The 15,494-nt window shown below is 36.2% G+C and overlaps 1 protein-coding gene across 1 annotated transcript in view; it reads left to right on the top strand.

The window, feature by feature from the left end:
- DNAH14 (dynein axonemal heavy chain 14) overlaps positions 1-15,494 on the top strand; it is a gene marked incomplete at its 5' end in the record, with an annotated part of 509,245 nt that overhangs the window by 240,196 nt on the left and 253,555 nt on the right. The window contains 4 exons of the mRNA XM_077129892.1: positions 221-297; positions 2,593-2,764; positions 9,272-9,361; positions 13,674-13,808. Coding sequence (XP_076986007.1) covers positions 221-297; positions 2,593-2,764; positions 9,272-9,361; positions 13,674-13,808 — 474 coding nt within the window. The remainder of the gene's footprint in view (positions 1-220; positions 298-2,592; positions 2,765-9,271; positions 9,362-13,673; positions 13,809-15,494) is intronic.

Here is a 15,494-nt window from a genome sequence, read left to right as displayed (position 1 = left end):
TTGTCAATCTTTCTTTTAAGATGGAGACTCTTAGGAGCTCCAGTTTGGGAGGGAAGTGAGAGTATTAGAAGCAGAATTGGGAGTTTCTTGAACTCATGTCACTGTTACCCTTCATAGCAGAGATGATTGATGATTTACTATATATACATTTATTTTTAAATTATTCCTCTTTTTTTCCTTCAGAAACTTTAATAACACAAATAACTTTAATTTTTGATAGGATCATTATGAGTTTGGCCTGAGGTCCCTGAAGACAGTTTTAATAATGACTGGAAAGAAGAAACAGAAGTTTAAATGGTCAGTTGAGTTTTACGTTAAGTTTTCCATTGGGAAAATAATTTTAGCATTTAAGTAGTTATGATAAGTTAAAACAGTAAACCCCCAGAGTGTCATGGTAAAATATCATAGTGGTTGTTTAAGGATATACAAGAAAAAGAAAAAATTCACAAAACCACTGAATACTTACCCAATAAGGCCTTGTTCTAGTTTGCTAGCTGCTAGAATGCAATATACCAGGAATGGAATGGCTTTTAAAAGGAGAATTTAATAAGTTGCTAGTTTATAGTTCTAAGACCGAGAAAATGTCCCAATTAAACAAGTCTATAGAAATGTCCAATCTAAGGCATTCAGGGAAAGATACCGTGGTTCAAGAAGGCCGATGAAGTTCAGGGTTTCGGTCTCAAGTGGAGGGGCACATGGTGAACACAGTCACAGTTTCTCTCTCATCTGGAAAGGCACATGGTGAACACAGTCAGGGTTCCTCTCTCATCTGGAAGGGCACATGGTGAGCATGGCATCATCTGCTAGCTTCTTCTCCTGGCTTCCTGTTTCATGAAGCTCCCTGGGAGGCATTTTTTTTCTTCATCTCCAAAGGTCGCTGGCTGGTGGACTCTGCTTCTTGTGGCTATGTCGTTCTGCTCTGCTCTCTCTGAATCTCTCATTCTCCAAAATCTTTCCTCTTTTATAGGACTCCAGAAACTTATCGAGATCCATCCAAATGGGTGCAGACATGTCATCACCTAATCCATCTTAACAACCACTCTTGATTAAATCACATCTCCAGGGAGATGATCTGATTACAGTTTCAAGCATACAGTATTGAATAGGGATTATTCTGCCTTTATGAAATGGGATTTAGATTAAAACATGGCTTTTCTAGGGTCCATACATCCTTTCAAACCAGCACAGGCCTATTATTTAAAAAGTGTGCTTTACCTTTACATAATAAAACAAATAATAGAATAAAGGACCCTGTTTAGAAGTGCAGTAACTTAAGAAATATAAGTTAAATATAACTTAAGAAATATAACAACACATAATACCTGATACTGGACAGATGAGATTGACTGCATTTTGTTAGTCATATACAACCCAGGGGAGGAGGAGGATCCTACACATAATATGTGGTCAACTGCAGTTGTACTTGGGAGTAGGGTAAACAAGGAGGGACTGTAAGTTTCCCACATGTGCATGTGATTTTGCAGGCTGGCAGAGAACTGAAGCCTGGTCCTCTTGGATAAGCAGACACTAGTGTCTATTCTCCATGCTCAGGAGGGTTGTTTGGCTAGGGGACAGAGAGAGAAGGAGAAATTTCTGTTAAATCATTTGAGGCCCTAATGATTGCAAGATCATCTGATTTTGCGAGATGTCCAGGCTGTACTTTTTAGAATCTTAATTTCTGGCCTTGCAGCGTAGTACTGCTTCATAAGTAAAAAGGCAAACTGAGGAAATAGAGTAGAATGTCTGGAATAGACTTAAATACATATGAGCACTTAGTCTATCATAAATCGGGACAAGAATAGACATTTTAAGGATGATGTTCAGAAAACTAAACAGCCATCTGGGTAAAGATGAAGTTGGAACCATGGTTCACATGATTCAGCAGGATAAACTCTGAAAGGATCAAATATTTAAATGTAAAAAAATTAAAGCATTGAAGTATTTAAAGAAAAAAACATTTTATATATCATTCGGGTGCAGAAGGCCTTTCAAACTAAGGCTTTAAATCCAGAAACTGTAAAAGAAAAGATTGATAAATGGTCAAAAAAAAAAAAAAAAAACCACAAATGACAAACCAAGAAAAAGATATTTGCAACAAACATAGCAAATAGCTCATCTCCATAATGTATAAATATTTCCTTTAAAAATTGGTAAAAACAACAACCAGATAGAAAAATGGGCAAAGGATATCAACAGACAGTTCTCAGAAAAAGAAATGCAAGAATCTGAGCCTGGGGCGGGCCGCGGTGGCTCAGCGGGCAAGGTGCTTGCCTGCTATGCCGGAGGACCTCGGTTCGATTCCCGGCCCCAGCCCATGTAACAAAAACGGAGAAACAGAATACAATAAAACAAGAAAATGTTTAAAAAATGTTTCCCTTTCTTCCTTCCTTCCTTCCTTCTATCCTTCCTTCCTTCTCTCTGTCTTTCCTTTAAAAAAAAAAAAAAAAAAAAAAAAAAAAAAGAATCTGAGCCTGGAGTTAATGAAGAAATAAAAAGGATATACCCAGAACCCCTGAAAAAGAATATTGGTTATCTTTAATATCAGCAAAGCATACCTGCTAACTTCTTTATGTTTTTCTTCCACTATTAAAGCACCACCAATGATGATGTTTCTGAAATGGATGAAACTCTAATCATTATCAAGACTATGAGAGAAGCTAATTTACCAAAACTTCTCCCTGAAGATGTCCCCATTTTTGAAAAGATTATAGGAGACGTTTTTCCTGGAGCTAAAGTTTCAAAAGTAAATCATCTTGCTTTGGAGGTAATCAGATCTTTGAAAATTGTCAGGTTAATTGAGATAAGAAACTAGGTATGGATTTAAAATATTATAGTATGAAACAGAATATTAATTCTCTTGGTTTTTCTTGGTAGATCATCATATCAAATGCAAATAATGATGGTTGTATCTCTTCCCTTCCAATTGCTGTCACATTTCTTAGCCTTTCCTTATGCATTAATATAGATACTTTTATGGTGAAGACCCATCCTTGCATTCCTAGGATACACCATACTATGTCATAATGTGATTTTTAATACACTATTGGATTAAGTTAGCTAATATATTATTTAAGATTTACACATCTGCATTCATAAGTGAAATGTCCTCATCTGTTTTTAGAATCAAGATTATATGCGTTCCTCAAAATGAGCTAGCCAACAGTTGGTTTTCTTCAGTTTTCTGGAAAATCTTGTATGAGTTAGAAATATTAACTCTTTATTAAATTAAAAAAATTAATTATGTAATCATTTGATTCTGAATTTCTTGGGGGGTAGAAAGAAGCTTTGGACACCATTTTAATTTTTAGTTATTTATTGATAAATCCAAATCCCCTGATTTTTATGCAACTTATTTGTTTTCAAATTTATTAAGTTGTTCTTAATATCCTTATCATTGAAAAATCTCTTATATAGTTTGTTTTTCCATTTTGATAAGTCCTGCTTGAGGTCCACATATAATCATTCTTTCCAAAGATATGGCTTTTGACCTTGCTTATTTTCTCTGTTATTTTTATCCTCTATGTAATTTATTTCAACATTTTCTTCATATGTTTTGTCTCATTGATTTGTCCTATTGCTCTTTTTCCCATTTTCTTGACTTGAAAACTTAGTGTGATTTGTGGTCTCCACTGTTTCTTCCTCAAGAATTCTAAGCTGTAACTTTTCCTTACGTATTACTTTAACTGTTGCTCACAAATTTTGACAGGAAGTGTTTTAATTAGCATTGAATTACAAATATTGCTCAATTTCCTTTATGATTTATTTATTTATTTATTAATATTTTTGTTGAGAAATCGTCACACACACACATTCCGTACATGGTGTACAAAGAATGGCTCGCAGTATCATCACATAGCTGTGTATCCATCAGAATGATCATCTCTCAGAACACTTGATCACTCCAGAAAAAGAAATAAAAAGAGAAAAGAAAAAACTCGTATATACCATACACCCTACCCCTCCCTCTCATTGACCACCAGTATCTCCATCTTCCCAATCTACCCCATCCTTTCCCCCCATTATCTATTTATTTTTCAATCCATATTTTTTTTACTCATTTGTCCATACCCTGAACAAAAGGAATATCAGACACAAGGGTCCTACAACCACATAGTCATTCTGTGGACTGGAACACAGCTCAACAGCTTCAGGCACTTCCCTCCACCCACTCCAATACACCATAAAATAAAAAGGGATATCTATATAATGCATAAGAGTAACCTCCAGGATAACTGCTTGACTCTGTTTGAAATCTCACAGCCACTGAAACTTTATCTCATTTCTCTCTTCCCCCTTTTGATCAAGAAGGCTTTCTCAATCCTTTAATACCAGGTCCTGATTCATCCTGGGATATCTGTCCCATGTTGCCAGAGAGATTTACACCCCTGGGAATCATGTCCCATGTAGGATGGAGGGCAGTGAGTTCACTTGCCTAGTTGGCTTAGAGAGAGAGGCCACAGCTGAGCAACAAAAGAGGTTCTGTGGGGGGTAGCTCTTAGGCAACCTGTTATGAGTAGACTTAGCTTCTCCTTTGCAGAAATAAGTTTCTCTAGGGCAAACCCCAAGATCGAAGGCTTGGCCTATTAAATTGGTTGTCCCTAATGCTTTCAAGAATATTAGTTCTTCCCTAGGTGGGGAAGTTTAGCATTTCCACCTTTTACCAATGTCCCTCAAGAGGACTTTGCAAATATTTTTTTATCTTCTGCCCAGATTCTCATTTTCATTCATCTCCAGATAGGTACTGATTTCTCTAGCAATTTCTACTTTGACCCAGTGGTTGTTTAAGGTTGTGTTATTTAATCTCCATATATTTATGAATGTTCTTGTTCTTTGGTGGTCTTTGAGATCCAGCTTTATTCCATTGTGATCAGATGAAGTGCTTTGAATAATTTCAGTGTTTTTAAATTTATGAAGACCTGTTTTGTGCCCTAGCATATAATCTATCCTGGAGAATGTTCCATGAGCATTAGAGAAGAATATATATCCTTGTGTTTTGGGGTACAGTTCCTTGTTGATCTTCTGTCTGGTTGTTCTATCTATAGAGAAGAGTAGTGTATTGAAGTCTCGTACTATTATTGTTGAAACATCTATTCCTCCCTTCAGTTTTGCCAAAGTCTGTCTCATGTACTTAGGAGCTCCTTGATTGGGAGTATATACATTTATAGTTGTTATTTCTTCATGGTGAATTGTTCCTTTAATTAATACATAGTTTCCTTGTTTGTCTCTTATGATATCTTTAAATTTAAAGTCTATTTTGTCCAATATTAGTATAGCTACTTCTGCTTTCTTTTGTTTACAACTTGCATGGAAAATCTTTTTCCAGCCTTTCACTTTCAATCTATTTGTATCCTTGTGTCTAAGATGGGTCTCTTGTAAGCAGCATATATTTCTTAATCTGGTATATAAATAGATATTATATCTATTATATATCTGGATTATATTTCTTAATCTATTCTGCCAATCTGTATCTTTTCATTGGTAAGTTTAGTCCGTTAACGTTTAAAGTTATTACTGAAAAGGCGTTTCTGGGATCCACCATCTTATCTTTTTATTTTGTCAGGTCTGTATATTCTTTTCCCTCTTTGTCTTTTTATTCTTTAAGGTACACTTACTGGTACTCTTCAGTTCTGTGCCTTCCTCCAGATCTCTCTCTCCTGTCTTTTTTTTTTCTTTTTTTTTTTCCTTCAACTGGCAGACCTCCCTTTAGAATTCCTTGTAGGGTTGGGCTCTTGTTGACAGATTCTTTCAGGATTTGTTTTTTCTGTGAAAATTATAATCTCTCCCTCAGTTTTGAAGGACAATTTGGCTGGGTACAGAATTCTTAGTTGGAAGTCTTTCTCTTTCATGTCCTAAATATATCGTACCACTGCTTTCTCACCTCTATGGTGCCAGTCTTATGTGTTTGCTGCTTTCAGAATTTTCTGCTTCTCTTCAACATTTAACAGACTGATTGGTATGTGTCTTGGGGAAGATCTATTTAGATTTATTCTGTTTGGAGTTTGTTGGGCTCCTCTGACTTGTATGTTCATAAGGGTTGGGAAATTTTCCCCCATTATATCCTCAACTACTCTTCCTAACCCTTTACTCCTCTCTTCTCCTTCTGAAACACCAAGGATTCTTTTATTTGTGCCCTTTGTTTTGTCTATCATTTCTCTGAAATCCAATTCAAACTTTCCCATCTTTTTTGCCATTTGCTATTTTGAGTGTTCTAAATCGGTTATCTTGTCCTCTATATCACTTATTCTTTCTTCTGTCTCTTCAAATCTGCTGTTGTGTGCCTCTAGTATGTTTTTTATTTGGTCAACAGAGTCTTTAATCTCTGTGATAGCTGCTGTTTTTCTGTTTCCTCTTTCAAATTCTTCTTTATGCTCTTCTACTATCTTCTTGATTTCCTTTATGTCGTTAGCCATCGCACTTATTTTTTTAAGTATAGTTATATGAACATCTTTGATTAGTTGTTCCAATGTCTGTGTCTCCTCTGGTGTTTTAATTTGATCGTTAGCCTGAGCTATATCTGTCTGTATTGTGATATGCTTAGTGATCTTCTGTTGTTTTTGTCACATGTAAATATCTTGACTGATTTACTTTGGGAGTTGATTTTCTTTAGTAGTCTAAAGCCTTGTATTTGTGGGGTGGATGTGTAACAGGATGCAGGGTACAGGGTAGGGCACAACACTGTGGTAATACGTTGCAGCGCAGGTGTAGGCGCAGGTTGGGAATGTTATGCTGGTGCTTATGCATGTGGGCTCCCAGTGGTCAGAGGAGGATGCACCTGTGCAGGTGCATAGATCTGGGGTGTGTAACCCTGGTGTGCACTGGTCTAGGGCAGGGTGCCCTTTGTGTGCATCTGCAGAGCTGTGGCATCAGATCTGCATTATGCCTTCATGGGCTGAGGACAATGTGACATGTCTGTGCAGGCCAGTGCTTTCTCAGAGCTGGGAAGTGTGACTGAGGGCCGTGCACTCTGTGCATCTGTAAACTGATGCACAGAGCTCAAGGGGTGCAGGGTGAGGCTGTGTGACACCATATGTGGGGGGCTGGTGTAGCTTGGGTATGGAGGTGTGTGCCTGAAGCCTTTATGCACTGGTAACACCCTGCAGGGATGGGAAGGTATTGCTAGGGAGGAGTGCAGGAAAGGTGGGTTGGGATGCACTTGGGGTGGGGGTGGGGAGTGGGTACGCACACTGGGGTTTGGTGGGGCTGGGGCACTTGGAGCACAGGGACTAGGGGTGGGTGACAGGATTCAGGTGTGTGGGGTGTAGGGTAAGTCACAGATTACGGGACTGCCCTCATGAGGATAGCACGTTCAAGGAACGTGGCTTGGCTTACTTCCTAGTCCCTGTCTCCCTGTCCATGCACTCCTGTAGGTTCCGTGCTTCCGCGTTAGGCCCCAATTTTCTGCTTCTCAGTTACTCAGCTTTTACCACCAGGGCTGCCCCTAAGTGGTGCAGAAGTCTGTCCCAGTCAGTTGCACTCTTGAACCGCCATCTCAGTCACCCTTCCCGTCCCTTCTCTGACTTTTCCTTGGAGCAGGGCTGAACTCAATCTACCCCATTCAGCCATCTTCCCAGAACCTATTGTCTACATTTTGAAGATTTAAACTTACATTTACATTTTGAGGATTTCACTTTGGTAGAGAAGAAGGGAAATGTCAGTTGGCAAGTTTCACCGTTTTTTTTTTTTTTTTTTTTTTGTCTTATCTAAGCACCCTTCTATCTTTCTCCCAGGCAGGGCCTCCAATTTCCCTACCCTCATTTCTTCAATTATGTGTCTTGAGCACCTCTTGTGTTTTCTCTAGCCACTGTTAAAATAAATAGCATTACCATTCTAATAGCATTTGGATAGGTATACTACTGGCTTTACTTTTGCACTTCATTATATACTCATCTTTTCATCCATTTTACAAATTAGTTTATGGCAGTTTGAATTTATTCAGATATCTGTCTGTAGCATTAACTCAACAATCAAAAGATTAATTGAGAATTATTGAAACTACATCATGGAGTAATAACTACATAAAGCTTACTGTGCATTTGAGTGTAAGCAGTATCATGTACAGCCATGAATACTTTATAGTAGGAATAGAATTTTAGTTCAAAACCTTCAAAAGTAAGGAATTTGTAAAAGTTCTTAGCCAGTTTAGATGGCCTATAGAGATAGCTTTTCTTTTGTTATTCCATTTCTGTTGATCTTCTGTGCATCCGTTGCTGTCCTTTATTCCACCGTTCTACATCTGTGTGACTTCCTGCTTATATCTTGGTTTGTAATTTAAACTGCAAATAATTCTTAGCTTCTACAAATATAAGTGCTCAAAATTAAGGCCTTAAGTGATACAGTCTTGTCAACTGCATTTAAAAGAAATTACTCTTCAGGGTGGGCCATGGTGGCTCAGCAGGCAGAGTTCTCACCTGCCATACTGGAGACCCAGGTTCTATTTCCATTGCCTACCCACTAAAAAGAAAAAAGAGAGATTACTCTTCAAAAACCTCTCTCAGAGGATTTCCTACCTTCAGTTAGACTTGCCGTATGAACTGATTTTTCTCCGTTTGTACAGTGCTGTTGAATTTGAGTCTTCTTCAGCTGCTGCTTTGTTCTGTCTAATGCAAGGATGTAAGGAATAAAAAATTGTATGGGGGAGGTCAATGAGAAGGAAAGGATATATTCCACTTTTCTATAGACAAAGTTACCATTTATATCTACACTAAAATGATGTCCTCCCCCTCTTTTGAAGGAAGTATGGATGATCTTATAATTCTTGTGTTAAAATTAACAACTTTCTAAACTCTAGGCACACCCTGGGATGTTTTAGTATATAACCACCTCATGTCTTGTAAATTTTATTTGCTCCCTTAGGATAGTCTTAGAGTAGAATATTAGAATGTAAATTACAAAATTGAAACCTACCTTAATGTGATTAGAAGTGCAAAAAGATAGAGAATCTTTTACATTTTCTTTTAGTGTAGGATAATTAGACCATCACGCAGACGGTGACAACTAGTTCTTAAATACATCTTAAAATATGAGTTCTTAATTTGGGAAAGAGGTATTGACAAATTTGCTACAAGGGGGCTGTGAACATAAAATTTTGCATGCAAAATATTTTTCTGTGCAGAATAACAATAGCTTACATTATTCTCAGAGGGATTGGTGAAATAAAAAAATTATTATTTTAGAGTGTAATAATTTGTACCAGTTAGAAGAGGTTTTGGAGGATTAAAATTTGAGTTCAATTTGCAAGGTATTTTAAATTCATGTATTTATTTCCTTCTAGAAAGTAATAACTATTGCAACACAACAATTAGGGTTTCAACATTGGCCAGCTCAGAAAGAGAAAATCATACAGTTTCATAATCAACTGCAGGTAAGACAGAGAAAATCATACAGTTTCGTAATCAACTCCAGGTAAGAATGAGAAAACCATACAGTTTCATAATCAACTCCAGGTAAGTGAAGAATGACATGTTAACAGTTCTTTTCCCTTGGGATTTAATAGGTATTTCAAGAGAAAAAAAAACAATAATAATTAAAAAGAGCTGTTAATATTTCTTCAAAGTAAAAGTGGTTTATCAGTTAACTGTTTCCCCAAATTTTGTTTGACCTCTTCATCTTAGGCATCAACATATTAATCTTTTTCACCTTCATTCCCTTAATGCATGTTTGTGCAAATGTGGTTCAGTGGATTCTGTATGCCATTGCTATATGCCTTCCTTAACTTTCCTGTTCTCTGTGAATGACCCATCTTTAAGGAATATGCATTTCCCTTACTACTAGTACTACTAATAGCCATTTGAGTTTTCTTTGACTTTTGAGATAATGTGCTACACTCATTTTTAATTGGGTTATTTGTCTTTTTCTTAGTAAATGTATAAATTTTTCATTATGCATTTTTGTGTTGATATTCTTTATTGATTATACTCATTATTAATACATTCTCTAAGTCATGGCTTCTTAGAAATGTTCATATGTTCAGTCATATAGAAGACATTTTTAATGGAGTTTGTTTTGCTTTTTTTTATTGCATGGGCAGGCACCTGGAAACGAACCCGGGTCTCCGGCATGGCAGGCGAGTACTCTGCCTGCTGAGCCACCATGGCCCTAGAAGACATTTTTAGTTCAGTAAAATTATCAGTCTTTTTCTTTGTGGTTTGTTTTTTATATCCAATTTTAAACAATCTTCTCTACCCTATCTTCATAAAGATATTTTCTATATATGTATTTCTAAAGTATTAGATGCTTGCACTTCCCATCTTTAAATTGTCCAGAATTTATTTTTCTTTAAGGTGTCAGGTAAAGTGATGAATTTTTCTACAAATGGATAACTAATTTTACTAAGACACTTCCACACAGATTTGCCACTTCTATTGTATATCAAGTTTTCATAAATAATAAGGTTGATTTCTTATTTTAATATTTTATTCTTATGGTCTATTTCTCTATCTCTATGCTTACATCACACAGTCTTAATTACCATAAGTATTGGTATCTAGTGGTACCAGACTCCCACTCATGTTCTTTTAAAAAATTGTTGGCTATTTTGGCCCTGTCTCTTTTATACAATTTTTTGAACCAATATATTGATCTCCACCAGATAAAATATGATAGAATTAAATTAATAATTATGATGAGGATTTTCATCTTATGATGTTACATCTTTTCCTCCATGTAAGTATTTGTCAAGGTTTTACTCTGCTTATAAGCTAACAAGTTAGCCTGCCAAAGTTTCATACTGGCAGAAGACACTAGACCGTTGGGTCTGAGATAAAGGACACTCATAACAATAGCAGTAGCCAAAATAAATCATTTGTCTCAGCTCCCTGAGCTTGAATTACCATAGGGTGACACAAAGGCTAGGTGATACCTGCACACAAGTGAATTGTGTTACAGAAGAACCTCATGCTTAGGAACCCCCCACTCCCCAAGCATTTAAGGGGACCACCAGCAAACATGCCCAACCTTTTTCCGTGAGGGAGACATTGTTTCTTTTATTATGGAGAGCAAATAAATCTGCCCTCTTCCCTGAAAAGAAGCACTATGGGCATCTTCCAAAACTGTTTGCTACACAAACATACTTGAAAACATATTCCTGGACATATTTGTCAAAGAGAAGTGTCTCTCAACAATAACCATCCTTTGTTTCTATACCATCTTGGCTTCTGTTGAGTTTTCCTGTGAACACACCACTTTTTTTTTCGACAATTCTAATTAACAGCATGAACTGGGACCAAATCCATTCAGTTTATCTCATACAACAATTATTTAAGGCTTTTATCAACAGGACTCCAAACAGCAGAATGAGATCACCCTAAATTATTGACCTCAGCCATGCCCAGCCAAGGACCCATGCCCAACCAACTGAGTAAATTCCATAGATCATCAGAGTCCATCTTAGAAAACCATGTGGATTTCTTCATAAGTTTCCATATTGACCATTCCTCTTGGTCTGAGCCATTAATCAAGATACTGTAAGATTTATTATCAATTGTACAGACCTCATCTTGATTTACAGGGAGGAAGTGTCTAGGGCAAGCCTATCATCCATAACAACCCTAACCGGTGAGTTGAGGCTGGCCTTTGTGCCTTCCAGAGTCAAGGTGGTGTTTCCTTAGTGTATGTCGTATAACTGCCTCTAAAGCACAAATTGCAGTATTTTAGGGAGGGAGTCAAATTAAGCCTAGCTTTTATACAAGATATAATCCTGAGGGCACATGTGGTATCCTTGGGCACCACAACTTGTTCAGTTCCCTAAAGTGAGCCTACATCTGTGGAGGGGCATGTGTGGGGAGGGAGGACAGATTGACAGTGCATCCAACATAGAACATGAGTTCTCAACTCAGTTCTAGTAATTAACTCTAATTCTTGTTTTTAGAGGGTCTGCTTGAGGGCAGTCCAATCTGATCTGTTTGTCATGCCACCAATGACTGATTGATGGCTATAGGAAAGATGTCTAGAAGTGTTGACAAGTTTGCATAGGTGCAGGAGCTGGGGCTATCCCCTGCTGTTCCCAGTGCACTTCTTAGTAGGTTAAGGGAAATAGCAATTAAATCATTGTCAGGGGTGTCTGGCAAGGGATAACAAACTTACCATCAGTTAAATTGAAGGCATCTGTAATAGTTTGGAATAGCCACAATAGGGTATTTTCCTGTTAAGAAAGTTGGAGGGACAGTTTTGAAAGACAGAAGATCTTTAATGTTCCTCCCTACCCATAATTTCTAAAGTCTTAGGTGTTCCTTCTCCAGGTGTATGGGTTTTTGCTCTCCCTGTACTCCACAAAATTAGTATGTCCCATTCTAGTATTTTTAACCATAGCTCTTTTTCAAACATCCTTTACTCACACCCAGACGTTTCATCCTAAAAAATTAGATATAAGAGGCAAAAGGGGCATTTTTATAAAACTTAACAGAGACCCATTATGACCAAGTAGTCATTATCCTTATAATCTAAGACTGTTTTGGGCCAATAAGGGAGCCCAAGAGGATGAACCAGAAATAAACTTGAGTTCTCAAGGTTCTGTTTTGGTCAGGCTGCCGCATAGAATATGTATAAACAGGCTGACCTGGGTTCATCATTAGGGAAAAGAAAAGCACCATGCCCTGGAATGGCCAGGCTAAATTCTGAACTTCCAAAATATATCTATATAATCCCCCACCCTTTTCATCCTGATCATTAGCATGGAAATAGGTGAAAAGAGGTTATCTTTGTCTGGGGACACTCATTCAAACAACGAACTTACTTGATAAGGTGTGTGGACAAAGAGAAAGTAAGGGAGGTTGAATCAAAAATATTTTTGAGTCAATTTTTGATGAAGCTGTTTCAGTGTTGAATAATACCAGATGTCTGTGTATGGTAGGACGTGTGGAAGGTCCATCAGAGACCTTGACTGTCAATCCATTGTTGAGTGACTTTTCAATAAGAGATGCACTGTTATACTGAAAATGGTAGAGAAAGCCAAATACATAACACAAATTCATTTCAGGAAACATAGCGATGTGGTCAGAGTCAGCTGATTGGACTAGAACAACAGCTCCATAACCTGAAATAATGTCGGCATCAGTAAGACACCACTGACAGCCTCAAAAGGGGATCAGAGATCTGATATGGTCAGTTTTCTAGATCTCTGTGGGAGTCAAGCCCTGTGCAATGTAGCTTTCCACACTGTGAGACAACTGTGTCAACTTTTGGTGGAATCAAAAGTCTGGCATGCAGTGGTAGCTTTGGCATCAGAAATTTACTCTGTGCCCAGTTTATGATGGAGAACATGTTGCTATGTCCAGTATAATGTATCCAGACAGTAGTCATGGCAATTTGGGCAACACAAGCTTGATCAGCAGCATGATTCTGGACAAAGAATGGGTCCTCACCATGGGCACCTACATGAATGCCCTCGACAGATCGGTCAGCAACCGTCATTTGTTTCCACAGTTTACAACCCCAAAGAGGGTGTCTAAACTGTTAAATGTCAAGAATTGAAAATTATTCTTTGAATTTGAAATAGGAGAGTTCTGTTGGATTGGCTTTAGCAAAGTTGATAAAGGCAGAAGCCATATTACAAAGGATTGAGCAATAACTTAAAGTAAGGGTCAGTGGAAATAGAGATTTATCTGTGAATTTGTTTTCTTGTAATGCTTCTTAAAAAAATAGTGTGCAAGTGAATATATCTGTAAATTTTGTTTCAGGCTTGTGTTGGTGTGATGTTAGTGGGTCCAACAGGTGGAGGAAAGACAACAGTCAGAAAAATTTTAGAAAAAGCTTTAATACTTTTACCAGTTGCAGACCTTTTATCAATTGAAGAACGGGAATCTGTTTCAAAGGTAAATGCTCTAAAATAAAATATTTCTCCATTTATTTGGATCTTAATTTATGTATTTCAATAGTATTTTATGTCTTCTTTATATAAGTCTTGTTCATAACCTGTTAAATGTATTGCTAGGGATTTTGTAGCTAGGAATCATTGTGGTGATTTGGAATGTTTTTTTCCATATTTCCATTTCCATTTCCAAGCTGGTAATTAGTGTAATAAAACTATTGAATTATGTATTTTTTTTGTATCTGAGCCAAAATAAGTAAGCCATCTTACTTAATGGACTTGTAGGTTCTAACAGTTCATCTTCAAATAAAAATAATTTCATCATTTTTTACATTATTTTCATCATGTATTTTTTTTATCATATTGAATTGATTAACCCTCCAAGACAATGGTAACCATGATATTTTGTTTATTACTTTATCTAAATAATATTTATTAATATTATTTCTCCATGATGTTTGCTCTTGGTCGCTAATAATTGTTCTCTATTAAATTTTGGAAATTATCTTCTGTTCCCATTACACTCTGGTTTTTGACCATTCAAATTAATTAAGTGACTTTTCAGCATTTATTTTTTGTCTTTTATTTGATTAATATAAAAGGCTATGTTGCTGGATTTACTAATGTTAAATTGCCCTTAAATTCCCAGAATAACTGTTACTTTAGTCATGTTGTATTTTTTTCAGTGTAAAGTTAGGCTCCAATAAATAATGTATGTTTAAGTAATTATCTTATTTAATTATCCATGGTTAGTAATTCTTTAAGTTTTAGAAAGTCAGGTTCTCATCTATGTGGAATTATTTTTCAGTTTCTACGCATTATCCTGCTTCAAAATCATTTACAATCCTTTATTCTTTTCTCAGTCTAAACTCTCCTATTGAACAGATCTCAGTTAGTTCTTAATCTTGTTATTGTAATTGATAAGATGTGAATTCTCACAGCAATAATAATAATAATAACAGTAGTTATGGATTATTAAATAAGGGTAAACCACTATGCTAAAGACTTTTACTAGAATTATCTTATTTAATCTTAACAACAGCCTAGTGGGCAGCACTTCATTTTGTTAGAAACAGTTCTTAACATTACAAGAGTAGTATGTATAATTATGAGAAGTTCAGAAAATATTAAATATATAAACAAATAATAATAATTTAGAAAGAGTACTCGCAAACATTTTGCCATGTTCCCTTTTATTATTTTTTATATACTAAATATACTTGGAAATAATTGAGATAGTCATGTATATAAATGATCTCTTTTTTTTAACCTGGCTTTTTCATCTAACATTAAATGCTGTGAATTAACCCCATGTCACTAAAAACTTCTTGCAAATATTCCAATGACCATATTTTGTATATTTGACTCTACTGTAATATACTTAAGGATTTGCTTATGTTTAAATTCTTTTTTAACATCTGCTGCTATTTTTAATATAATTGTAATATACATTAATTATGCTCATGGGACCTTAAGAAATGGAATTTGAGAAATTTTTCTCCTCATTCTTCTGTTCAAAGCACTCTTTTTATTTTATCTTATTTTTATTATTTTATTTTTCGTTACTTTAATTCCTAATCTTTACTTCTTTAACCTTTCATAATAGAAATCTTTTCTGTTGTTTTTATTATAGACCCACAGATAGGTGTATAACGTTAAAAAACTTATGCCCAGGATTGCTGAGTAGCAG

The sequence above is a fragment of the Tamandua tetradactyla genome, chromosome 2 (assembly GCF_023851605.1).
Source record: "Tamandua tetradactyla isolate mTamTet1 chromosome 2, mTamTet1.pri, whole genome shotgun sequence".
Lineage (NCBI taxonomy): Eukaryota > Metazoa > Chordata > Mammalia > Pilosa > Myrmecophagidae > Tamandua > Tamandua tetradactyla.
The sequence above is the reverse complement of the archived record's forward strand: the minus strand, read 5'-3'. Positions and strand labels throughout refer to the sequence as shown.